This window comes from Balaenoptera musculus, chromosome 11 (assembly GCF_009873245.2).
Source record: "Balaenoptera musculus isolate JJ_BM4_2016_0621 chromosome 11, mBalMus1.pri.v3, whole genome shotgun sequence".
Taxonomy (NCBI): Eukaryota; Metazoa; Chordata; class Mammalia; order Artiodactyla; family Balaenopteridae; genus Balaenoptera; species Balaenoptera musculus.
In genome coordinates, this window is record NC_045795.1 from 25,253,032 (window position 1) to 25,278,315 (window position 25,284).

At 45.7% G+C, this 25,284-nt stretch overlaps 1 protein-coding gene across 1 annotated transcript; it reads left to right on the top strand.

Annotated features, from left to right (window-relative positions):
* Positions 1-5,401: 5,401 nt before the first annotated feature.
* On the top strand, positions 5,402-23,412 carry MCM3 (minichromosome maintenance complex component 3). Its single transcript, XM_036870275.1, has 17 exons — positions 5,402-5,576; positions 6,459-6,571; positions 7,000-7,208; positions 7,677-7,807; positions 10,069-10,307; positions 10,772-10,880; positions 11,575-11,728; positions 12,063-12,194; positions 12,808-13,016; positions 15,302-15,476; positions 15,818-15,944; positions 16,747-16,897; positions 19,658-19,798; positions 20,289-20,392; positions 20,897-20,982; positions 21,412-21,481; positions 22,664-23,412. The coding sequence occupies exons 1-17, from the start codon at positions 5,499-5,501 to the stop codon at positions 22,860-22,862; spliced, it is 2,427 nt and encodes an 808-aa protein (XP_036726170.1). The 5' UTR covers positions 5,402-5,498; the 3' UTR covers positions 22,863-23,412.
* The last annotated feature ends 1,872 nt before the right edge of the window (positions 23,413-25,284 follow it).

Below are 25,284 nucleotides of genomic sequence, written 5' to 3' on the forward strand. Positions count from 1 at the left end.
TAAAATCCACTGTCTTTTTAACTCAAGTAAAGTATTTTAGAATATAAAATATCTGTTTGCTTAATATTTAAGTAAATTCTACTGAGTCTTTTGGGTTAGATTCTGCATTTGGATCTTAACATACTCATTTGTTCTTAAATGCTATTTGATAAAGATATATAGATTGGGGCCAAATCCTGCCTCTGTCCATTACTGGTATGGGAATCTGGGATCTTTTAAGCTGTAGTCTTCTCACCTGTAAAATGAGGATTAAAAATAACCACATCACAAGGTATTGAAAAGATTAAATAAGATTACATAGTAAAGTACTTAGCATAGTGTCTGGCATAGAGTATATGTTCAATAAATTGTTGCTATTATTTCAAGCTAAATCATAAGCTATTTCAAGAGACAGATTTTTATACTCTAAGGCTGTGCTGTCTGATATGGTAGCCACTAGCCACACGTGGTGATCGAGCCCTTGAATTGTGGTCAATCTGAATTGGGATGTGGGTAAGTATAAAAATCACACTGGATTTTTAAGAGTCAGTATAAAAAATGCAAAATACCTTATTAATACTTTTAAAACATTGATTACATGTTAAAATGATATTTTAGGTATATTGGGTTAAATAACATATTGCCAAATTAATCTCACCTGTTTCTTTTTACTTTTTAAAATGTAGGTACTAGAAAATTTTAAATTATATATGTGTCTTGCATTGTATTTCTGTTGGGCACTGCTGACCTAAAGTCTCTGGTCAAGGACAGAATTAGGTATATAGGTGCTCAACTAATATTTGATTGGTTGATTTACATGGCTAAATCTCTTCATTTCATCACATTGGCACAGTTAAAAGCTTAAAGGACTGTATTTTTTTAAAAACTGCACACAAATCTAGACAGATTTACAGAGTGGAGTTATTAATAGACAATCTCATATACTGTATTCACTCAGCAAGTTTTTGGTAATTTCTCCCTGTAAGTCTTTAAGGACTGAAGCAAACCTCTTCAAACAGAGCTTCTGTGAAATTTGTGCAATTAAGAATGGGGATGACCTTTTATTTGTCAATTATACCTCAATAAAACTGAAAAAAAAAACCCAAAAGAATGAAGATGACTTTTCAGGGACTAAGAAACCTGGCTGCTGAAATTAACCTTGGCAAATGACAATGAATCAACTACGCTGATTGGCAGGTCAACTATGTTGTCAAATCTAATGGGCAAATCCGGATCTCTGATGCTCTCTGGTTCCTGGCTTTTCCTGCTCTCTGTAGCATATCTAAGCCAAAAGATTACAGGAAGCCAAAGATGGGGCAGAGGCTATGGGGCTCTCCTGTCTTTACCAGACACGCTGGCTAACTCCAGGAACCATTTGGTCTTCTTCCATAACGTTCCTTAAGCATGAAGTAAACGCCTCTGATGGCTTTCAACACTGGCAGAACCTGAGCCAACCAATACTCTATGAATACTCCTGTAGGCAATTTGCAGCAAAGACGGTCTCACTCAAAGAAGTGTGTGGATTGGTTCCATTGTAAGCTTTGGGTGCGAGTGGGAAGGGGGCTTGAATTTGGCTGTTTGAATCGTTCCAGAATGTGCCAGTGTGCTTCCTCTCCTTTCTCCCCAACATCTCTTGACCCCTCTCCAAACACTAATTACCACCAACACCACCACTATCACCACCACCAATGGTTAACATTTATTTAGTGCTTACTATATGCCAGACATTTTTCTCAATATTTTCCATCTGCTATGACTTCACTGAATATTCAAACCATTCTTTGAGCAGGATGCTACTTCTGTTCTAATTTTGAAGGTGAGAAAACTGAGGTACAGAGTGATTAAGAGGGCTTCCACAGTCACACAGCTAGTGAGTAGAGCAGTCAGAAAAAGAAATGAGTCTGCTTGTCTTGGTGCTCTTGACTCTAGCTACAGCATCAGGAGAAGGTTCTGACTAGTCCCTATCACAGAAGAAAACAGATCTGCTTGGTCAGGGAAAGCCTGGACCTGTAGGTTATTCTTTAAGCTGCTCTGAAACCTAGAGGTGTAAAGTTTTTGACCTCCAAAATTTTGTGGTCTTTGAGTTAATGTCAAAAAGCTATAATGGATTATGGCACTTTCCTGAGTGCCTAAAGCTAGGGTTTTGTGTGTTCCAAATATTCCTTTTATTTTTACTTTTATTTATTTATTTTTAAAATTGAAGTATAATTGACTTACAATATTATATGAGTTCAGGTGTACCACATAGTGATCTGATCATTTTATACATTGCAAAATGATCCCCAGGATAAGTCTAGTTACCATCTGTCACCATACAAAGTTATTACAGTATTATTGACTATATTCCCTGTGCTGTTAATACTAGTTATTAATCACAGGTGTTGTCTGAAAAGTTCTGCAACTTATAATATTGTTCATTGGTTTGAACAAAGATATATATCATTTAGTAAGTATAAATAATATTTATTATGGGTTTGTTCTGTGCCTTTGGGACTTTTTGGTCCTTGAGGACATGGAAAAATGTAAGTATTACATATACTTTGTAATCTGTTTTTCACCGGCTTCCTGCATACTTTTGCTCTACAAGGAGCGAGACTGGTTTAGGTCTAGGGTGGAGTGAAAAGGGATGCAGAGGAAAAGCAAGAATGTGAGCAGATATGGAAACCATAGATGCCGTGCTTCATCCGGTGACACCTGCTTCTTCATTCTGGTAGAGGAGGGCGTTGGCTCCACTGGACTCTATGACATACATACAAATGCCCCTAACTTTTTTCTTTTAGCAACCTGATTGACTGGCCTTTCTGAGCAGTTTGGAGGAGCAGGGAATAATGAAGGAAACACTTTCTCTGCTCAAAGATCTCACGCCCTAATGAAAGGGAGAAATACCAATTAAATATCTGAGTGTCACCAACAAGGACCTACTGTATAGCACAGGGAACTCTCCTCAGTACTCTGTAATAAGCTAAATGGGAAAAGAATTTGAAAAAGAATAAAAACATGTGTATGTATAACTGAATCACTTTGCTGTATACCTGAAAGTAACACAACATTGTTAATCAACTATACTCCAATATAAAATAAAAATTTAAAAAAACCTGAATGTCCTTCACAGATGAAGATAATGACGTTAAGGGAAATCAAGTCTTTATCCAGAACCATGGCAGGATGGTTCCATGTGCTGAACTCCACAATTCTAAAAGGAATTGTTGGGAATTCCCTGGTGGTCCAGTGGTTAGGACTCCATGATTTCACTGCCGGGGGGCCTGGGTTCAATCCCTGATCGGGGAACTAAGATCCTACAAGCCCCATGGTACGGCCAAAAAAAAAAAAAGGAATTGTCTTTACAGTTTCCAAATTTGCCATAGGTTCATGGAATGTTACAGATTTTCTAATTTCCTCATCTTTTATATGAGAAAACTAAAGTCCACAGAAAAGTGTGTTAGAGTCAAAGGTTTGGTTTTTATATTTCTACTCCTTTGGACTTTCCATTGGAAATAATTTGATTTCTTGTTTGAACTAAACTTCCCGGTTCTTTTAGTGTTAATTTCAAGTTGTTTCCAGAGAAGAGAATATTGTCTGCATTACCTTCAATATAGTCATAAAATGACAGTATGATCAAGTATGATAAAGGCATTCTCAAGTTAATGAGTAATTATCTCTTACTACATAATTGCAAACAGAATCTTCATCTAGAATTCCTTTCTTTCTTTTTTCTTTTTTTTGGCCTGTTAATATAAAAAAAAAAAGCAAGCAGGCAGATGACAGCCTTTTTCCTTTGACTAAGGATTGATGTATCTGCCTGCTAGGATGACACAAAAAATATGCTAACTATAAACTGTAAAATAGGACTTCCCTGGTGGTACAGTGGTTAAGAATCCGCCTGCCAATGCAGGGCACAGGGGTTCGAGCCCTGGTCTGGGAAGAGCCCACATGCCGCGGAGCAACTAAGCCCGCGCGCCAAAACTACTGAGCCTGCGCTCTAGAGCCCAAGAGCCACAACTACTGAAGCCCACGCACTTAGAGCCCGTGCTCCTCAACAAGAGAAGCCACCGAAACGAGAAGCCTGCGTACCACAACAAAGAGTAGCCCCTGGTCGCCACAATTAGAGAAAGCCCGCGCGCAGCAACGAAGACCCAATGCAGCCAAAAATAAAAATAAAAATAAATAAATATAAACTGTAAAATAACTAAGAATATATATACACATACAAATAGATGGCATATATATTGATATGGTTTAGGCAGCTTATACTTAAAATATTTATCGGGGCACAATGAGTCCTGGAGACCTTCAAACATAATTTAATAATTAGTTGGCCTAAATTTCAAATATAGAATTACCAGGTGTCTAGACCTGTTCAGTAAAATTAAAAATACATGCAGGGACGATGGGACTGCTCCTTACTGTGCACTGGGTGGTTACGGGGGTGTATACATAATAAAAATTCATTGAGCTGTACATGTAAGATTTGTGAATCTTACTGTATATAAATTACACCTCAAAAATAAAGCTAAAAAATAGAAACAAATCGCAATATGTAATTGGTCTTTTAATTATTTATCATTTCAGATTTGCTATATTTTAATTACTAATTGATACTTAAGAGTGGCTTGAAACACCTTTTTTGTTTCTCCTTGTGTCTTTTTATCTTTCAATAAACTAGGTTTTTCAAAAAGAACTTGTGATTTTCTCACAAGGCGAGAAAACCTTTAACTTACCCGTTTGCAAGTAGGATGGTGTAGTAATTACGTCCAGAATTTCGTTTTTTTATGGGGTACTTCAAGCCACGGTATTCAGATGGCAAACGGGTCTCACTGAACTAAAGAACCTCTCCCAAAGATGCTATGATTCTATTTTCCACCCCCAGATTCTCGAAATTCACATTTTCCCCCTGGATGCCACTAGAGGTTGGTGGTTTGAAAAACATATCTATGCACACCTGATTTAAATATATTTTTAAAACAATTTGCCTTTATGTTTGTATTTCCCTGCGTTCTAAACCTCCCCGCTCTCACGTCTAGTCTACTTTCAGTCCAATCTCCGGGCTGAGTTTCTTTACTCTGCGGCAGGTCAGGGAACCACAACTTGAAAAAAAAAACAAACCCCTATAAAACATCCGGAAAAAAGAGGAAAGACTACGACTCCCAGAATGCAGTGCTCCCAGGTCACGCCGGCTCTCCGGCTGCCCAATGACCGGGCTCCGCGAGCATCCTCTCGTCCTATTGGTCAGCTTTCCCGTCGGTAAGGGCGGAGCGGAGAGGGCCCCGGATGGTACATTTCCCGCCACAGCGAGGCGCCGCGCGGAAATCTCGGAGAAGAAGCAGCTCTCGATTGGATACTCTCTATTCTCGCGTGAGAGGATTCAGCCAATCAGAATGTAAATACCCTCCAAGATACCCCGCCCCTTCCTCGAGGTTACGTTTCTTGGCGGGAAAAGTTGGGAAGTTTTCGCGCCGGGGCGGGGTCGGGCTACGGGCCTTCCGCACGGCTTTGGCGGCAGAAGTTTCCGTGCGGCGAGCATGGCGGGGACCGTGGTGCTGGACGATGTGGAGCTGAGAGAGGCGCAGAGAGACTACCTGGACTTCCTGGACGACGAGGTGAGAGAGGCTCCGGGTCGCGAGACTAGGGCGCTGGGAGCCTCAGGGCCGCGCAGGGGCCGAGGCAGGCCGCGGGGCTCCAGGCTGCGGCGGCGGGGCAGCGGCTCGGGACCTTCCGCCCTGATCTCGTAGCTTTCCTAGAGGCGGAGTCAGTGGTTAAAAGCGATCCTGTGACTTTTTCCCAGGTACAAATTGTGGCCGGGTCTCGCGAAAGGCAACAGGTTTCCTCCAAGTGCAAACCAGCTGCAAAGACCACGTTGATGACTCCCTGCTCTCTTAATTTGAGGGGAGGGTGAGGGGAAGGACGGCAGGAAAACGGTAGTGACCCGCCGCGTTTTAGGGTCCCCAGGTTTTAGTGACTGACTTCTTAACCGGAGATTTGGCCGCAGTCTTTTTCCATATCTAGAGGGTTGCGGAGAAAGAGTATTGGTATGCAGATAAAGGGGGTTTTACATGCAATTTAAGACTGACAGCCATGGAATGTTGGTAAAAAAATCTTGAAGTGTTGATAGTGCTGTTTGTAAATGTAGCTAAGGCTCCCTACTCCTAGGTCCGGAGTTTGACAAAGTTTTTATTTGTTGTCCTCGTAGACTTACGAGCTCGTTTTAATTCCCCATTAAAGGTTGAGAAATGACTGCACACAGAAGAGCTGTTGGTGATAATAGGAATAATATGGACCTTGAGGAAGTCATTATAATTCATACACTGGCCTCTTAGGGCGTATTTGGAATCTGAGGCTAGTGAGTGAAAACGTGGGGGAAATTGGGGTTCAGATGTGCCGCGGAGATGTATATATTTTTCTTGCTGTGAGAGCTGCCTCTGTTTAAAAACATCTGATTTTTGAATTTGTGGCTGCTGTGGCATGCGGTGGCTATTTTGCAGGAAGACCAGGGAATTTATCAAAGCAAAGTTCGGGAGCTGATCAGTGACAACCAGTACCGGTTGATTGTCAACGTGAATGACCTGCGTAGGAAAAACGAGAAAAGGGCTAACCGGTGAGTGTGGCTGGGGGTCTCCAAGGGCACATCCTGGCCCTGAGTGAGAATGGCTCCCCTCTCTTCCCTGGATTGGAGCAGGCTTCACAGGAGAGGACCTGGATGAAATGTTTTTGACCCTGAAGCCCTTAGTGTCTCACCAGCTCTTGTGTTTTTTTATCTCTTCCCAAAGAAGGTGGTGGACATTTTCTTCTCAAGAGCTCCTCCTTCCATGTTTAACTGAGTGTCATTTCTCCATCATTGAATTAAAAGTTGACCCTCAGTTCTGATGTATTGTACTGGGCCTTGTAGGATGGCAGGAGAAAGTAGAAGCTAGATTTTGCCATCAAAGCTTTGATGATCTAAGAATGACCCACTTCCGTTTTGTGGGTCAGTTTTTTGAGTTCTGCCCTCTCTGCCTAATGATTCTTTCTCTCGCCCGTCTGCAGCCTCCTGAGCAATGCCTTTGAGGAGCTGGTTGCCTTCCAGCGGGCACTGAAGGATTTTGTGGCCTCCATTGATGCTACATATGCCAAGCAGTATGAGGAGTTCTATATAGGCTTGGAGGGCAGCTTTGGCTCCAAGCATGTCTCTCCCCGGACTCTTACCTCCTGCTTCCTTAGCTGTGTCGTCTGTTTGGAGGGCATTGTCACTAAATGTGAGTGGGCTAAAGTAGGGGACTAACGGAATGGAGGTGGCATAGGCTTGGGGGGCTGGAAGGCAGGAGAGGCGGAGTAGAGTTGGGGAGCTAATGGCTTCAGAAAGGTGGAGCACTGAAATTACGGGGTGAAACTTGGAGGAGCTCAAGTATTGCACAGTAACTAGGGGGACTTTGAGTGACCACCTGTGCCAGCAGAACGATGAAGTTTGCTGAGAGTGGAGGAGTCTTGGCTCTTGGCCGTCTCCTCATTCTGACCCTGAACTCCTACTTCTTCTCAGTCAGGATCAGCTGTACTTGAAGTTTTACTTGGATTATGGTGTTGTTCTAGGTATAAAAGTGAATTAATGACAAGGAGTATTGAAATTGCTCAACTAGTTGGAAGAACACAGTACTTGGAGTCATCATGGGCTTGCCTGGGTTAGATCCTCCTTCTCACTGTCTAGTTGGGTGACTTTCCATTCCTAGGCTCTCTAGTTCGTCCCAAAGTCGTCCGCAGTGTTCACTACTGTCCTGCTACCAAGAAGACCATAGAGCGACGTTATTCTGATCTCACCACCCTGGTGGCCTTTCCGTCCAGCTCTGTCTATCCTACCAAGGTGAGGAGGATGAATTGATTGGACCTCTTTAGAGGTTGGGCTCAAAGATGTCTGTTTTAATGCAAGTAATTGGGTAATATGTGAAGTCTTTCTTCTAGATGTGAATAGGGTGAAAAGTAAGGGTTAATCTGAAGGAAAGATTGATTGCTACTCAGAGTTTAATATGGAAAGTCCACAATTCTTTTTTGTTTTTTAAAGAAAAAATATTCTCTTTAGAAAATTTGGAAAATTATGGAAGAATTGAAAGAAGGAATAAAAGTCATCTAATGTACATTGAGCTTTTAGCAAAGTTATAATATCATATGATTTTGTAATCTACTTAAAGTAATATGGAAAAATACTTAGGCAGTAATGTTACTCTGAAATCTCTGCAAATATTTTACTGTGGATTTGAGAGACGGTTGACATAGAGAATGGCTTTAGTCTTGGTGTTCAGATTGGTCTGAATTGAGGATGGTGCGAGGTCTTCTTAGAGACAAAAGAAGATGACTAATACTGATTACTTGATGTCTGAACACATTTTATCCCTGCCTGTCCCTGCCATCAAATTTTTTTTTTATAGGTGCTTTTCTTTGTTTTCTTTTCTTTTCATTCATCCATTTTTGGCTGCATTGGGTCTTCGCTGCGGCGCATGGGCTCCAGTAATTGTGGCACGTAGGCTCAGTAGTTGTGGCTCGCGGGCTCAGCAGTTGTGGCTCACGGGCTGTAGAGCGCGGGCTCAGTAGTTGTGGCGCACGGGCCCAGTTGCTCCGGGACACGTGGGATCCTCCGGACCAGGGCCCGAACCCGCGTCCCCTGCATTGGCAGGCGGACTCCCAACCACTGCGCCCCCAGGGAAGTCCCTGCCATCAAATTTTAATTGAGAGCGACTGTATCCAAAGGATTGTCTGGCACTGAGGAGGACACAGATATAAAGAAGACCCAGTCCTTGTCTACAGTTTTATCAACTGGTGGAGGAATCGTAACATATAAACAAGACCGAGTTTCTTAGAATTGTAACTGAGTCATACTTGAGAACCATATAGTCTATCTCAGGTGAAATGTGAGGCTCGGCGAGGTTGCTTATGTTCCAGTTAGTGATGGCCCTGAGGACAGGAGCCTGTCTTTTTACTCTCAGGCCAGTTGCATTTCCTCAGTCACCCGGCTCTCTTCTTCATTAAGATCCCTACTTTCTAGAATTTATTCTCCAGGAATTACTCAGGGGTACTCTGCTGATTGCTGTGGCCAAGCTTCTTTGCTCAGGACCTGAAATACACCAGACCAGGTCTCCTGGAGGTTGTCAAGTGTGGTTCTTAAGAACATGGGCTTTGGTGTTTATTGTGTGACCGTGGAGAACTTCTTTAACCTCTCCCAGCCTCAGTTTCCTTATTTGTAAAATGTGGAAAATACCAGCTTTGGGGACTGAGTTGTGATGATTACATGAGATAATTTCGTGAAGTTACAGCACAGTGCCTTGCACATAGTAGGCACTCCACAAGTGATAGCTGTTGTGTTTCTAGAAAATTCAAATGACGAGGAAGTAAAACTTTAAAATGTTTTTATTGAAGTTTAATATACAGAAAAGCTTACATAAGTGTACAGCTCAGTGAAATTTTACAAGCTGAATATAAAGTCAGCATCCAAACCAGGAAACGGCACTTTACTAGTGCTCAGAAGTCCCTCTTGAGGCCACACTGCTCTCGAGATCCTGACATCTAGCAGCTTCGAATACTTTTCCCTGTTTTTATATTTTATCTAAATGCTCATCTGTGTTGGGCTTTTTTTGTTCAACATATGTTTTTGAGTTTCATCCATGTGTATAGGTGTACTCCATACGTTTTCACTGCTGTGTAGTATTCACTCATGTGGCTATACCACACTTATTTAACCATTCTGTTGATGGCATTAGGATATTTTCTAGATTTTGGCTATTTGGAATAGTGCTGCTGTGAACATTGTAGTGTGTGGCTTTGGGTGAACATTTGTGTTGGGTATTACCTAGGAGTAGAAATACCGAGTCATAGCATAGGGGAAGTAAGGACCTCAGTATAGATGTTAATACAGCCGTGGTCCCTTCTGGCTGTAGATCACCCCTTCCATTAGATGGTTTGTAACTAGAACAGACAGGAATGGAAAAAACTGGAGACGATATTTGGGGTTTATTGTTCCTGGATACTAATCTCGTGAGGTTTATCTACAAATTATATTTGTTTCCTACAACAAACGAGTGTGGCATTCTAAGACAGGGTCGAGATGACTGCCTCTCTGTGTGGCTTTTCCAGGATGAGGAAAACAATCCCCTTGAGACAGAATACGGCCTTTCTGTCTACAAAGACCACCAGATCATCACCATCCAGGAGATGCCGGAGAAGGCCCCCGCTGGCCAGCTTCCCCGCTCTGTGGACGTCATACTGGATGATGACTTAGTAGACAGAGTGAAGCCCGGTGACCGGGTCCAAGTGGTGGGGACCTACCGCTGCCTTCCTGGAAAGAAGGGAGGCTACACCTCAGGGACCTTCAGGTAGATGGTTCGTCCTGAGGTGTTTGGAATGCTGCTGGCAGAGTACATTCTGGTAGCAGTCTTTCTCCAGTTTGCCATCTTCCCCAGAGTTACATTGGACCGGTGAAACACTCTACCTGCCTGGGAGATAAAACTCGCCATACTGTCTTATGCTAGAAGTGGGAGTTACTGGTCACATGGTTACAGCCTCCTGGCTTACCTGGGGGTTTCTTGCATGTTCCCACCTCCCTCCCATACACTGTCCCAAGCTCTGTGGGTCAGCAGGAGGTAAATTCCCAGGGTGAGGCACCATCAACATATTTGTGTCTTAGATGAAGAGAATAAGTAGTTGAATTCAGAACAGCTTTGCTTCTCTGTTTTTTCTTTTCTTTCTTTGTTTATGATTTGCTGTTCTAGGTTAGGAGCCTAAGAAGGCTTTGGTGTTAGGAATTGAAAATAGCCTCTTACTATCCTCTCTGTCCCAGGACTGTCCTGATTGCCTGTAACGTGAAGCAGATGAGCAAGGACGTTCAGCCTTCCTTCTCTGCTGAGGACATAGCCAAGATCAAGAAGTTCAGTAAAACCCGTTCCAAGGTCTGGCGTCCTTTGGGGACTTGAGGGTGGGGATGGATTTGTTAGGGTCGTATTTGGGCATGCCCATCTTTGTACTGCATCAGGAGGAAGGCCAAGGCTTGTTCTCTGAAGTATTTGGTGCCAGCTTCTAGTTTTGAGTCAGTAAGCAAAAGGGTGTTTTTGCTGTTTTTCTTTAATATTTCTGTTGTGCTACCTGCTAAGTGAACCTAATACAAATATTAGGAGTTAGAATATTAGTGTACCAAGGAGTCTATACGGAATACACCAGTGATACATTGTTACTTAAAGATAAAATATGTTATTTTTGTTTTAGTTCTCTAATTTATTTTTCTTTAAAAAACTTCTCCTTTTAAAGACAGAATGTTCACATTTAGAATTGAACAAAATCTGTGCATGTGTGACAGAGGTTACTGCTGAAGCATAGTACATATTCTTATTAAACCTAAAATGTTTGGAGCCTGGAAACACTTTTTTTCCTAAAGATTAAAGCTCCGAGCAGGTTTTGGAATCCAGGCTTCCTCTGTGTCTGTTCTGATAATGCTCTGCTGTGTGTGAAAGTCTTAGAGAAGAAGCTTTTACAGTTAAGAACAGTGTATTTCTTCAACCATCTTCTGTGGGCTGAAGTATGAAGTGAGTTCATCCAACCCCATGGAGGCTCCTTAGGCTTTTCACTCCGTGGTTGTCCTTCCTCCAGGATATCTTTGACCAGCTGGCCAAGTCACTGGCCCCCAGCATCCATGGGCATGACTATGTCAAAAAGGCAATCCTCTGCTTGCTCTTGGGAGGAGTGGAGCGAGACCTAGAGAATGGCAGCCACATCCGTGGGGACATCAATATCCTTCTAATAGGTACGGTGTTGGGGATTTTAGTCTCCTGGTCTCCCCCTGTGGGGTGTGGTTGCAGGAATCTATCATCTGTCAAATTGTGTGTCTGTACCTGGCTGTATTTCAGTCCCATCAAAGGGCAAAAGTCTAAAATGAATTTTTAAAGTTATTTTTATTATTTCTGGGGTTCGTGATTTATAATGTCTAAAATATATTCTGTGAATGGGAAAGGGAAAGAAATAATATTAACAACCTGTTACTATATATTTCTATTGTGTCAAGAGCTGTGCTAGAAAAGCAGCACTTGCTGGGGGGCAGGGGAGTTTCCAAGAGTCACTGCTGCCCCGTCCCATTACAGGAGACCCATCGGTCGCCAAGTCCCAGCTTCTGCGGTATGTACTGTGTACCGCACCTCGGGCCATCCCCACCACCGGCCGGGGCTCGTCTGGAGTGGGTCTCACGGCCGCTGTCACCACAGACCAGGAAACAGGTACGGGTGGAAGGGTCCTTGGCAGAGGTCCAGCAGTGAGATGAGCATAGGTGGTTTGAGCTTGCTCCAGGCGCTGGCCTGTGTTGGGAAGATACACTTGAGAGGTTAGTGTGGGCCAGATTGGAGAGGACCAAGTATCTGGCAACAATGGGTGAATTATTGAAATGTTTGGGTGGCCCTGTAGTGACAAGAATGTCTCCTGGAAGGCTGTTGGAAAGAGCTGTGAAGGAGAAAGCTTCTGACATTTGAAGGGAAATAAAGATGAAGATTGTACTGCTTTACACGTTAGAGGAAGAGATTTGAAGACCAGTGAAAAGAGAACAGAGATCTAGTTGGGAAATGGCTCGAAGATGAGGATAAAGAGAGGAAGTCTGTGAAGGAAGTGTGTTGGAGGCTAGCTGCTTAGGTATCAAAGTGGGACAAGGAATACTGTTCAGATAGGAGCTTGAAAAGCTGACCCCAGGGTTTCCTCGGAGTCTAGAAGCTGACACCTCTTAACTACACTCTCGTTCTCATGTATGGCAGTGCGCGGCGCTTAGGGAGGAGGTTGACATCTAGCCCTGTCCCCTACAACCTGGATGGTAGTGTGTGTTCTTCCCTCCCCACCTCCCAGGGGAGCGGCGTCTGGAGGCGGGGGCCATGGTCCTGGCTGACCGAGGCGTGGTCTGCATCGATGAGTTTGACAAGATGTCTGACATGGACCGCACGGCCATCCATGAGGTGATGGAGCAGGGCCGAGTCACCATCGCCAAGGCCGGCATCCATGCTCGGCTCAATGCCCGCTGCAGTGTTTTGGCAGCCGCCAACCCCGTCTACGGCAGGGTGAGTGGGACCAGGCACTCAGCTGTTGTCCTCACCTTCATTTGGCTTTGCTGAGTGACTGGGCTGCGAAGTTTATTGCAGGTGACCTGGGGAGTAACAGGCCACAGACTAAAGTAAGCTTGTCATCTTGTTACTGTCCTTGGTTTAGGGCAGTGGTTCCTCACCCGTTCATCCATGTCAGAATACCCTGGAAAGTTATTTATTTAAAATAAGTTTTTAAAAATACAAAGAAGAAAACAGAAGTGACCTGCAGCCTCACAACCCAGGTAACCTACATTGACACTGAAATAAAAGTACTGCGTGCAGATGGTCGGAGGATTTATGAGCAGAGCAGAGAGATATAATAAGGAAATTAATAGCCTGCCTTCTCTCTCCTGTTCCTTTCCCAAGAGATGACCACTGACAGCTCTTGAGTGTTTCAGGAAACAAAAACTTTATCATGTGCCAGTAAATACATTATCTCCTTGTTAAGAATTAATCTATTTATCTTTGTCTTTTAGTATGACTATGATGTGCTTAGGTGTAATCTTTTATATTTATCCAGCTTTGGGTTTGCTGAGTTTAGGCGTTTTGTTTTTGTTTTCTTTTAAGCAGCTGTCTAGTATTCCATTGTATGGACTTATAATAATTTTGTTTAACCAGTCTCCAATTGATGGGCATTTGGTGTTTTCCCTTTCCCCTCTGCTATTATGAATGAAACTGCAGTGAACATCCCTTTATGTGCATTTTGTTAAACATTTGGGAATGAATACTTAGCAATGGAATCACTGGATTAACAGTTACATGCATTTTTATGGTAGAGATTGCCAAATTGCCCCTTCTAAAGATTGTACCATTATAATACTATTAACTAATATTTACAGATGCTTTATATTTATTAACTCCTTTCACTCTCACAATAACCTTGTGAGGTAGGTAGGTATTATCCTCATTTTACAGATGAGAAAATGAAGGCATAAAAGGTTAAGTAACTCGCTCAAGAGTCACAAGCTAGAAAATGGCAGAGAGGATTCGAACCCAGAGCCCATGCCGTGCTCTGACAATTTATGATCCTGCAGTGAATGAGAATACCTGTTTTGGTGGTGTTTTTTAAACATACTGGTGCCTAGTCCCCAGCCCAGAGTTTCTGAATCCAAATCTCTGGGTTGGGGCTCTTGGTAGCTATGGTTTAGAAAGGCTCCGTAGTTTGGTTCTAATGCATAGCGTGGATTGAGAAGCATACAGTTTTAGATTAATGGTAACATGTGTTACGTCATTCTGAAGAATTTCTCTGGGGAATGTAGGGAGAAGATGGCAGGTCCTGAAATGTGAACGTGGTCAGAATCGTTAATGTTACCTACGAGGTTGTCAGGCCTCTGACTGTGGGGAGGCATCAGCTCGTAGGCCCAGAGTTGAAAGATAAGAGTATAGGCGTTCTTGAGTCCCAGGAAAACCTCCCTTGATCCTTAAGGCATTATGGTTTATAGATTATCACACGTTTTTGTTGAGACTTTACCCAGTACCTTCTGAGTAAGGAAGCCAGAGGTTCCAGGTGTTTCTGGCTTAGCCAGCTCGTCATGTCTTCATAATAGGTAGGGAAGAGGGACTCATCTTCCAGAGCTGGTCCTGCCTGGGAGTGAGGAGCAGAGTAAAGCTTGGGAAGGAGAAGGCTGTTTTTTTTTGTTTTTTTTTTAATTTTTTAAAAAAAATTACTTTATTTATGGCTGTGTTGGGTCTTCGTTTCTGTGCGAGGGCTTTCTCTAGTTGCGGCAAGCGGGGGCCACTCTTCATCGCGGTGCGCGGGCCTCTCACTGTCGCGGCCTCTCTTGCTGCGGAGCACAGGCTCCAGACGCGCAGGCTCAGTAGTTGTGGCTCACGGGCCTAGCTGTTCTGCGGCATGTGGGATCTTCCCAGACCAGGGCTTGAACCCGTGTCCCCTGCATTGGCAGGCAGTTTCTCAACCACTGCGCCACCAGGGAAGCCCGGGAAGGCTGGTTTTGAGACCCACAGTCAGCTTGCTAGAGGCACCGGAGCGAGGAGGTGGGGCTCCGTTTGCTTGGAAGGAAGGTCGTGGGGCTCTGAGCTTGCTCAGGTCAGCTGAGCGTCAGTTAGAGGAGGGCTGCACGTAGAGGAAATGAATTCAGTTTCTTAGTAGCTTGCAAATGCTTTACATCTTCACTGCTTATTCGCTTTGCATTTGAAGGTCTGGTCTTCTGTTCTCACTCACATAACCAATCCGGCCTCCTTGTTCTTTCTTCCCATTGCTGTTGTCTCCACTCTCCTTTTTTCTCGTGTTCCCCACCCAGTATGATCAGTACAAGACCCCCATGGAGAACATCGGGCTGCAGGACTCACTGCTGTCCCGATTCGACCTCCTCTTCATCATGCTGGATCACATGGATCCCGAGCAGGATCGGGAGATCTCAGACCACGTCCTCAGAATGCACCGCTACCGGGCGCCCGGCGAGCAGGATGGTGATGGTGAGGCCGGGGGAAGAGAAAGGCTGACTGAGGGGAGGGCACCTAGACACAGGCCGCGCTCTCAGACCCAGCCTGGGGTTGGTGGGCGTGGTAGCGTCTGGGGTGATGTGGAAGGTGCCCTCGCCTCCGTGGTTCCTACAGTGTGTCTCTTGTCCATTTCAGGGTCTGGGAACACCTTTGAGCATCTTCTGTGGGCCAGATGGTTCTGCCTCCTTGTTTGTGGGGCTCACGTGTCTGCTTCCTTCTGGGTCCTTGCTTTGTGAGTCTTGTATCTCTTCAGAAGAAGCAATTTCCCCTGGGTTCAGCTCTTTCTTATTCTTTCTCCCGACTTGGTTTTCCAGCTATGCCTCTAGGGAGTGCCGTGGATATCCTGGCCACGGAGGATCCCAACTTTAGCCAGGAAGACCAGCAGGACACCCAGATCTACGAGAAGCATGATAGCCTTCTGCATGGGGCCAAGAAAAAGAAGTGAGCGTTCTTCACACCTCTTCCTGGAGGGAACCTGAGATTTGTGTAGAGCATGTTTATATGTGCTGCCCAGGCCAAGATCATGCTTGGAGTCATAATCATGGGGGCCCGTTTTCTCTTCTGGATCCACAGATGCACCCTTTTTCATAGCCACTTGCCTTGTGAATGTGGGTGATCAAGCTTAGGTTCTGGTCTTTTCCTAAAATGGAAGGCTTTGACGACCCACCTAACTGATGGTGGGTGTGTCATGTTACCCGTGTACGTGAAGTGTTGCACAAGTCTCGTGGCCATTCGTGGTGAGCTTTTGTTGAAGGGGCAGTAGATCACAAGCACTGGAAAGGTTGCAAGTGGATTTGGATAAAGGAGACTTGTGCTCAGTGCCTGACATGTGAGATCCCATTTCTCTATTTTTGGCCTTGGTGCAGTCGGAAGGATAGTGTAATCTTCAAACCTATTGGTTTAAGAACGTGGAATTTGGAGTCAGAAAATGAAATTTGAGTCCACTTAAGATTCTCTGAGCCATAGTTTTCCCACTGATAAAATAGGACAGATAACACTTTGTACCTAAACTACCTACTTCACAAGTACTTCACAAGTACCTAAGTAACACCATAGAATTAAATAAAAGTATGTGAGAGGGTCTTGTACATGTTGTGTATAAATGGGGTTTGTGACACTGGGTTCCAGGCTGTCTCTCTGCTCTGTCACGTGACCTTGACTTCCCTGAGGAGGGGCAAGGCTACGACCCCTGGCAGGTGCTGGGCTGTGGCAGGGGAGTGAAATTTGCTGTGTGCGGGTCCAGGGAGAAGATGGTGAGTGCGGCTTTCATGAGGAAGTACATCCACGTGGCCAAAATCATCAAGCCCGTCCTGACGCAGGAGTCGGCCGCCTACATCGCAGAGGAGTACTCATGCCTGCGCAGCCAGGACAGCATGGGCTCGGACACCGCCAGGGTGAGCCTGCCTGTGGGACGGTGACCGGAGGGTGACTGGAGCCCCTCAGGGTGAGGCTGCGGAGGGAGTCCCCACTCCCTGGGAGCACTGGAAGCATTTTAACTTAGTGATTCCTTACCTTTTTCTTTCTGGCCTGAAGGGCTTCCTGTTACACTACTGTAATCATTTCCTTTTACAAAGGAAAATGCAATGCGAACCCCAGAGCTAACGTGTTTCTCATGAGTTCAGATGACATTGGCCTCCAGAAGCTGTGATTCATTCAGCAAACATGTGGGACTTCCCTGGCGGTCCAGTGGTTAAGACTCCACACTTCCACTGCAGGGGGCATGGGTTCGATCCCTGGTTGGGGAACTAAGATCCCGCAAGCCGTGCGGCATGGCCAAAAAAAGAAAAAAACATTCCGCAAACGTGAGCGACTTCTGGGAACTGAATGAGTCTCTGTTCTTACATGCAGTCCCCCAAGAGCTCAGTCCTGGGCCCGGGAGGCAGAAGGTAGATGAAAAGGTCATATATACATATTTGTAAGTATATACCACAGTGTAGTACCCAAAGGGGAATGAATGTGAAAGACAGTTGGAGTGTAGATGCAGAAGCTGTTAATTTTTCCTTTAGACTTTCCAGAAGGGATATGAATGTCAGGGAAGGATTCCCAAAGGGTATGATATTTGGGCTGGACTTTGAAAAAAAATTAGGAGTTGGGTAGCCATGATGATCATCCAAGGCTATTTCTAGAAACCTAATACACCTGCCCGTGAATTTATCGAAGTCTTTTGGGGCAATGTAGTTTATATAGGTAGGATTTCACAGCAGAAAGACCCAGGTCCCAAACCATCATGATGTGATAGAGACGTAGACTCTTGGATTCAGACATGACCCCAGATCATCTATTCCAGACTTACACCCAGACAAGAATTCCATCTTCCGGAATTCCTGCTGGGACTTCCTTGACACCTCCAGTGACAGCATGCCTAGTACCTCACTGCATTGAAATGTTAGAATATTCTTCTATTTATTGAGCTTAAACCTGCTTCTCCGTGACTTCTACCCATGGGCCTTAATTTTGTTTTCTGGAGACTGTGTATGACTTATTTTCTTCAGATTAAACAGCCCTCTGTCTTTTTAATTGTTTTTCCTGTCACATGAACATGTTCCAGTGTGTCAAAGACCCTCTCACTGAATACAATACACTATCTTAGTTGTGGTCTTAGTGGGATTGGTAAATCTCTCAGTTTGGGCTCTGTAGTTCTGCTTGTGTAGGCTAGGATTTCATCAGCTTTAGGTTATTCAAGAATTGGAGTTTATGATGGAATGTATAAGCTGCATACTCTGGTAGCTTTCTAAATCATCTAAAAAATTGGTGAATTTATTTGAATATGAATGTATTTGTTTTTGAATGTCAGATTGGCTGTAAGTGATAATTTAGAAAACTAGAAAGCAGAAGTGACCAGATGCATCCCTGAAGCATCATAGGATGGGGGACGGGAGGTGTGGTGGAAAGAACCAGCCCTGGGCTCCGACCCCAGGGCTTCAGTAACGTTTGCACCTTGTACACATCCTTTCACCTCCCAGGTCGCAGTTTTTCAACCCATAAAATGAGAAGGTTGGATAATGTCAGGGCTGCTTCCCTAGGAGGGCACATCAGAATCATCTGAAACCTTTTTTGTTTTGGCTGCACTGTGCGGCTTGTGGGATCTTAGTTCCCCTGACCAGGGATTGAATCCGTGCCCTAGGCAGTGGAAGTGTGGAGTCCTAACCACTGGACCGTCAGGGAGGGAATTCCCTTTTTTTTAAAAGTACACATGTCCAGTCTTTTTTTTTTTTTTTAATTATTTATTTATTTATTTATTTATGGCTGTGTTGGGTCTTCGTTTCTGTGCGAGGGCTTTCTCCAGTTGCGGAGACCGGGTGCCACTCTTCATCGCGGTGCGCAGGCCTCTCACCACCGTGGCCTCTCTTGTTGCGGAGAACAGGCTCCAGACGCACAGGCTCAGTAATTGTGGCTCACGGGCCTAGTTGCTCCGCAGCATGTGGGATCTTCCCAGACCAGGGCTCGAACCCATGTCCCCTGCATTGGCGGGCAGATTCTCAACCACTGTGCCACCAGGGAAGCCCACATGTCCAGTCTTAAACCAGACATTCTGATCCGTTAGACCAGGGATGCCGTTCAGACAATAGCATTTTAAAAAGATGAACCCTCCACCACCCCCCACCACCCCGATTTGGGATACACCCACCCCTTTGGGAACCACTTGATAAGAACATGTCAGAATTCTGCTTCTCTGGACCTAAGTGAGTTTACCCAAATTTAGAAAGTTTGTCCTCAGATAACCTCTCTCATACCCCCATAGTGTGACATTGGACAAATTATTGGAAGCTCTTCGAGTCCCATTTTCCTCATCTGTAAAGCTGCTCCAGGTTATTAAGGCCATTGACTGACACAGTGAACATAAAAGCGGGATCCTGGCGCGTTGCAGGCCTGCGGCAAAGGTTTTTCTTCTCACTATCCTCTCCAGCTGTAAGATGCTAGATCGTCTTCTTCCCGGTTCACCTCGTTCTCCCTCCCTCAGCCCTCTCTCAGTCATGTTTCCTTGGTTGTTTTTATCTTTCTGAATTTTACCTACTTTTTCTGGCTCCATGGCTTGGTTTTTCCAGAGCTTTTCTGGTGGAGTCTTCCCTCTCTGTGCAGTGGGAGGGACAGGCATGACCGGCATGCCATGGGGGGATCCTGGATGAGTGGACCCCCCTTGTCTTCTCCCCCAGACGTCTCCAGTGACAGCCCGGACACTGGAAACTCTGATTCGATTGGCCACGGCCCACGCCAAGGCCCGCATGAGCAAGACCGTGGACCTGCAGGACGCAGAGGAGGCTGTGGAGCTGGTCCAGTACGCTTACTTCAAGAAGGTGAGCATCCAGGTGCTGGGCCTGAGGCGCCTCTGAGTGAATTGTCGGTGCTCGCGCCTCACAGCCGTGCACGGTTGACGCCTGTATCTGGGTTGTTGGCAGAAAGCAGCGTCTTTCCACTGGCCTCCCCCTGACTTAATCTCTTTGCTAGCATGGGGGTTGTCTTAAATTTAAATTAAACACCTGATCTATAAAGAAATGAATTGTTTTCCACCTAACCATTATGGGATAAACTTTTTTCCATTCATTTCTGTATTCAGTGAATGCTCCTTGAGCACATACTATGAGAAGGGTATGGCACCCAGCTTCCAGCAGATTTAAGGATGGGTCGCAGCCGACCCCCTGCCCCTGGTCCTGGACTCAGGAATGAGAGAGGCCAGGTCATCAGACCCAGAGAGTCACTGCTATCGATGGTGCAGGAGGGACTGTTCTTTACTCAGTCCCCGGCATCTGTGACCCTCCTGCCCACCCACGTGTGGCTTGGTCCTAGGTTCTCGAGAAGGAGAAGAAACGTAAGAAGCAAAGTGAGGATGAATCGGAGACAGAAGATGAAGCAGAGAAAAGCCAGGAGGACCAAGAGCAGAAGAGGAAGAGGTCGGATGGGGCGCAGAGGAAGGAGATGAAAGACTTAGATTAGGGCTGGGGAGGGGCGGAGGGGGACAGGGCTGCGGGGAAGGGTGACCAGACCAATGCTGCAGTGAGTCAGAGGGTGGAGGTGACTCGAGCAGAGAGGGTGACAGCCCCCTTTGTCCTCGGTGTGAAGCTTTTGGCCTCTTTCCTGCTAGGGAAGGGCTAAGTAGAGGAGCAGTAACCCGCTCGGAGGCTGTTGAGTCCACTTTTCAGAAGTCTTTCCTCCAGGTTATTTTCTCCTCTCACACCTGTGGTTGAATTTATGAGGGTGGGCGACAGGGAAAGAGCATTGGGAAGCAGGGCCTGCTTGTGTTCTAGTCCAGAGACTTTTGGTCTCTTTCAGAAAAGGCAGCAGTTTGTACAGGCCTGGGCCTAGTGTTCCATTTGGACTGTAGATGGTTCTCTGTGGTCAGAGGTGCAGGACAGAGCTCACCAAAGCCCGTCTCTTAACTGCTGTGGGCATTTTAGGAGGAAGACCCGTCACTCGGATGCCAAGGATGGGGACTCCTATGACCCCTACGACTTCAGCGACACGGAGGAGGAGATGCCTCAGGGTAAGCGAGCGGCCCCTAGTGGTACAGAGGTGGTCCCTGACTGCTGACCCTTCAGTGCTCTGCCTATTGCGTTTGCTGGTGGGCTCCCAGTGGGCTCCCCCCTTGGGACCCTGTGTCTAAGAGGTTTGTCCATGAGAATCCCAGGAAACTCAGTCAGAACTTTGGAAATAAGCTTTGCCCCCTTGTCTGCTTCCTCCCTGGTGAATTGTGCTCTTTGCCAAGCCTGGCGTGGGCGTCCCAGATCCCGTTTGCTGAGGGTCCCCTGCCTGACTTGAGGCCTTTCTCCCCGCCTGCCCTGGATGGCCCCGAGGGCCCCAGGAGTGAGTGTTGCAGGCTCATGAGGGCGGGGTTGGAGAGGGGCCTCTGGGGTCTGTGGACATGGCTTCACCTTGTTGTCCTCCCACTCTCTGCAACCCTTTCCCCCTCAAGTGCACACTCCAAAGGCGACAGACTCACAGGAGACCAAGGAGTCCCAGAAGGTGGAGTTGAGTGAATCCAGGTGAGTAGGGAAGACCTCTCCCTGGGATGGTAGGAAAAAAGCTGTTATCAATGGAGCTCAGAACTAGAGGCCCGAGGGTTTTTAGAACATTTTCTATTCTGATGATAATTTCGAACTTGAAAAAAGTTGCAAAAATAGTGTAAAGAACTCTTTACACTCTTTACTCAGAATCCCCAGTTGTTTATGTTTTACCATTTGCTTTATAAATAATTCTCTCTGTGGGAATTTTAAATCGATACCCTTGTGAGTTCAGGAAGAAGGGTCGTAGAACAAGGACAGAAGTTTTGTCTTACTGTAACCTTGGGTTCCTCTCAGTAGGAGATACATATACATATATATATATATATATATATATATATATGTTTTTTTTTTCTCTTCACTGAACTGTTGTCATTTGTTCTGAGATAAAGAATTTTTACCACTAGAGGTTCAGAAGCAGTTTTGTCTATAAATTTTATGTTTCCTGGATATCAAAGTAAGTCCACGGCTAAGGTTTGCTTTTTTCTTTTAATACCTGAACAGACTCAACACAGTGTCTTCACTGAAAAAAGTTTGAACAAATTGAAAAGTATTTAGGAAAAAACATTAAGATCAAGTATATTTCCATCCCCCAGGACAACCATTGAACTATATCTTAAAGCACTTTCTGAATCAGCTCATGGAGATCTCTTTTCAGTGACTGCAGGGTTTCCATAGTATGGATGTGTAAATTTTTATTTTTGTTTTCTAATGGTGGACATTTACCCTTCATAAGACTGCTGTTTACAGTAAAACATTCTTAACATTTATCACTGTGCAGTGGTGGGGGAAGAGCTGTGGGGTTTGTTTCTAGGAATGGATTACTGGGGTCAAAGGAGATGCACTTTAAAATTGTAGTACATGTGACTAACTTGCCTCCCAAAGATGCCATCCAAGTTTGCGTTTCTGCGGATGGTACATGGATGCCAGTTTCCCATATGCTCAGAGGCCTCTGGTTTTTAAAATGCTGTTATTTCTCGCTGTGCAGGAAGCTCTGTAATACAACAGCTTAGCTTTAAGGGGGAAGCTCGGGCGTGGAGCGGCCATCCGGGGCGGGCTGTGCAGTTGGAGGATGCCTGTGCGGATGGACCCCAGCACCGATCTGGCCTGAGAGCATGTGGGCCACTTCCTGCTCCTTCACCCTTTCTCTCCTGTCCTGGGCAGGTTGAAGGCCTTCAAGGTGGCCCTCCTGGAGGTGTTCCGGGAAGCTCACGCACAGTCGGTGGGCATGAATCGCCTCACAGAATCCATCAATCAGGACAACGAAGAGCCCTTCTCCTCTGCGGAGATCCAGGCTGCGCTGAGCAGGATGCAGGATGACAACCAGGTCATGGTCTCCGAGGGCATCGTCTTCCTCATCTGAGGGCCCTCGTCTGTGGACTGTGGGGTTCGGCCAAGAAAGTTTCTTCCCGTTTCCTCCTCCCCCTCCCCCCAGCCTATGCGTTCATTCCCTGAATGTCAGTGTTGAATTGAACTGAAGTGGAGGACGGGTGACCAAGCGGAGTCAGGACTTGGTGGAAGCCTGGGGATGGGTCATGAAAGCTGCTTTGGGGTAAAGAGAAGAAGGTGGGCAGGATGAAGACAATCTTCACTGCAAAAGACTGGACCACACTCCTCATGGCCCCTCCCCAAACAAGCCACACCATTGTTCGCTGTAGATAACATGACTTCTGAGTATTTTGGGGGGCACAGTTGGTTTCTGTTCATCCTTTCTGTGTTGGCTTTTTATCCCCCCACCCCCGAGCACTTTGGTCTAGAACAGACTTTGGGTGGTTGTGTGCTGATGGAGAAAAGCTCTGAGGCAAGTCCTAAGGCCAAGAAAGCTTGCTTTGCAGTAGCACTAGTTAAGACTTATACGTACTTTTGACTCAAATATCCAAGACGTTGAATAAACTTACCCATTGTGACCTTAATACTGTGTGATTTTATGGACATATTTGTGTTTTTTTTCCTTGAATGCTCTTCCCTGCGGGCTGGGCTGCCCGCGTTTGGACTGAGTCACCACAAGGTGGCAGCAGGCAACTGCACTCTGGGGGTTAGGCCTCTGGGCATCAGGGATGCCAGCATTTATTGGTTAAAGCTGCAAACCCAAACAGTCGCAGGAGGCCAGTGAGTGAAAGTCCAGGAGGGTTGACCCTTTACCTGGCTTTTCTGAGCAGGAATCAAAGCCCCTTCATGGAGAATAATACCCAATACATCAGATGCCTCAAAATCATGTGAATTCTTGCCCGTTAAGAGATCCCCTTACAGGAGCGTTATGAAACGTTTTTAAGATTTTTTTTTTGATGTGGACCATTTTTAAAGTCTTTATTGAATTTGTTACAATATTGCTTCTGTTTTGTGCTTTGGTTTTTTGGCTGAGAGGCATGTGGGATCTTAGCTCCCTGACCAGGGATGGAACCTGCACCCCCTGCCTTGGAAGGCGAAGTCTTAACCCCCCAGACCGCCAGGGAAGTCCCCTTATGAAACCTCTTAACACCCGTTGTCCAGCCCTTAGGGTCTGTTAGTTTGTTTGCACAGAAGTTTGTGGAGGGGCCAGGGCGGGACTTCTATCCCCTGTATGGTTTAGGTAGCTTCTGAAGAACTTTTGAGGTTACTTAAATAAAAAGAAAAAGTGTGACTTGATGAGGGGCCTGGGTCACAAGGATTGGAGGCTGCTCTGAGGAGAGGCTGTGCAGGGCGGAGAGGCTGTGCAGGTTCCCAGCCGTAAGATCCGCGAGCTGCTTCCTCCCCCTTGTCGCTGAGGGCAGCCCGTTACCCTGAGGCCATGAGGCAGTAGGTGAGAGTTCAGGGTCATCTTCCTGTTTTTTCCACAGATGTGAAATCCAAGTCCTGTTGGGAGAGCTCTAGAGAGTACAGTCCAAGGAGCGGGCAGTGGTGCCAGCGGAGGAACTGGACACAGTTGCACACCGACAGTGAGTCCTGCGTTGTGCTGGGTGCAAATGGAGGACCTGATGCCCTGGAGGCCGCCAGGCTGGGGGTATATATATGTCTAATGTGTCAGTGAAAAGTTGAAAACTGCAAAATATGATTTATATGCCGAATGAGAGCACACACAGAGCAGAAGGAACTGAGGGGCCATGAGAGTATCAGGAGGAGGTGGGAGCTTCCGATGGGGTGCTGTAGGAAGAGGAGCTCGGGGCTTTTAGGGTCCCCTCAGATGAGCATTTCCGGAAAGGCCAAACACTTTGTCAATAGGACTTTTGTCCTCTCTCCTTCACACCTGAAGAAACTGAGGCACAGGGTGGGAGAGTAATTAGGTGCACACCGGATTCAGCCACAGCTGTAATGCCACGTATAGCCACAAGAATGGAAGGTAGCAGAGTGTATTCAGTCGTCAAAAGGGATGTCAATTGTACTAAATAACCTGACTCTTAGGAACTCAGTGAATCTTCACGTTGACCTTCTAAAAACTTGTGTGTGTTGTTTCCCAACTTATAGCAACATAAGAAAGTTGCTAAGCATTTAAAGGAAATATTCCTACTCATTGTCCAGAGGCCCCCTCTTCCTGCTGCAGGGACATGAACGAGGCTGCTGGGCAGGGGCGAACTGGTCTGCGGGTCAGTGTCCCCTGAGGGCATCACTGTGGCTTCGCAGAGATCAGAGTGGTGGCCCCGATTCACCAGGAAAAAAAAAAAAAATACACGCTTCCTTATCCACGTGCTTCCTTCCAAAAGAGAAGTCTGTTTCCATTTAGGTTTGCCATCTGAAAGAGTTCAAATAATTTGTGGGGCTTTGAGAAATCAGTTGTATCTTGAAAAATTTTATGCTTAGTCTGTAACCCT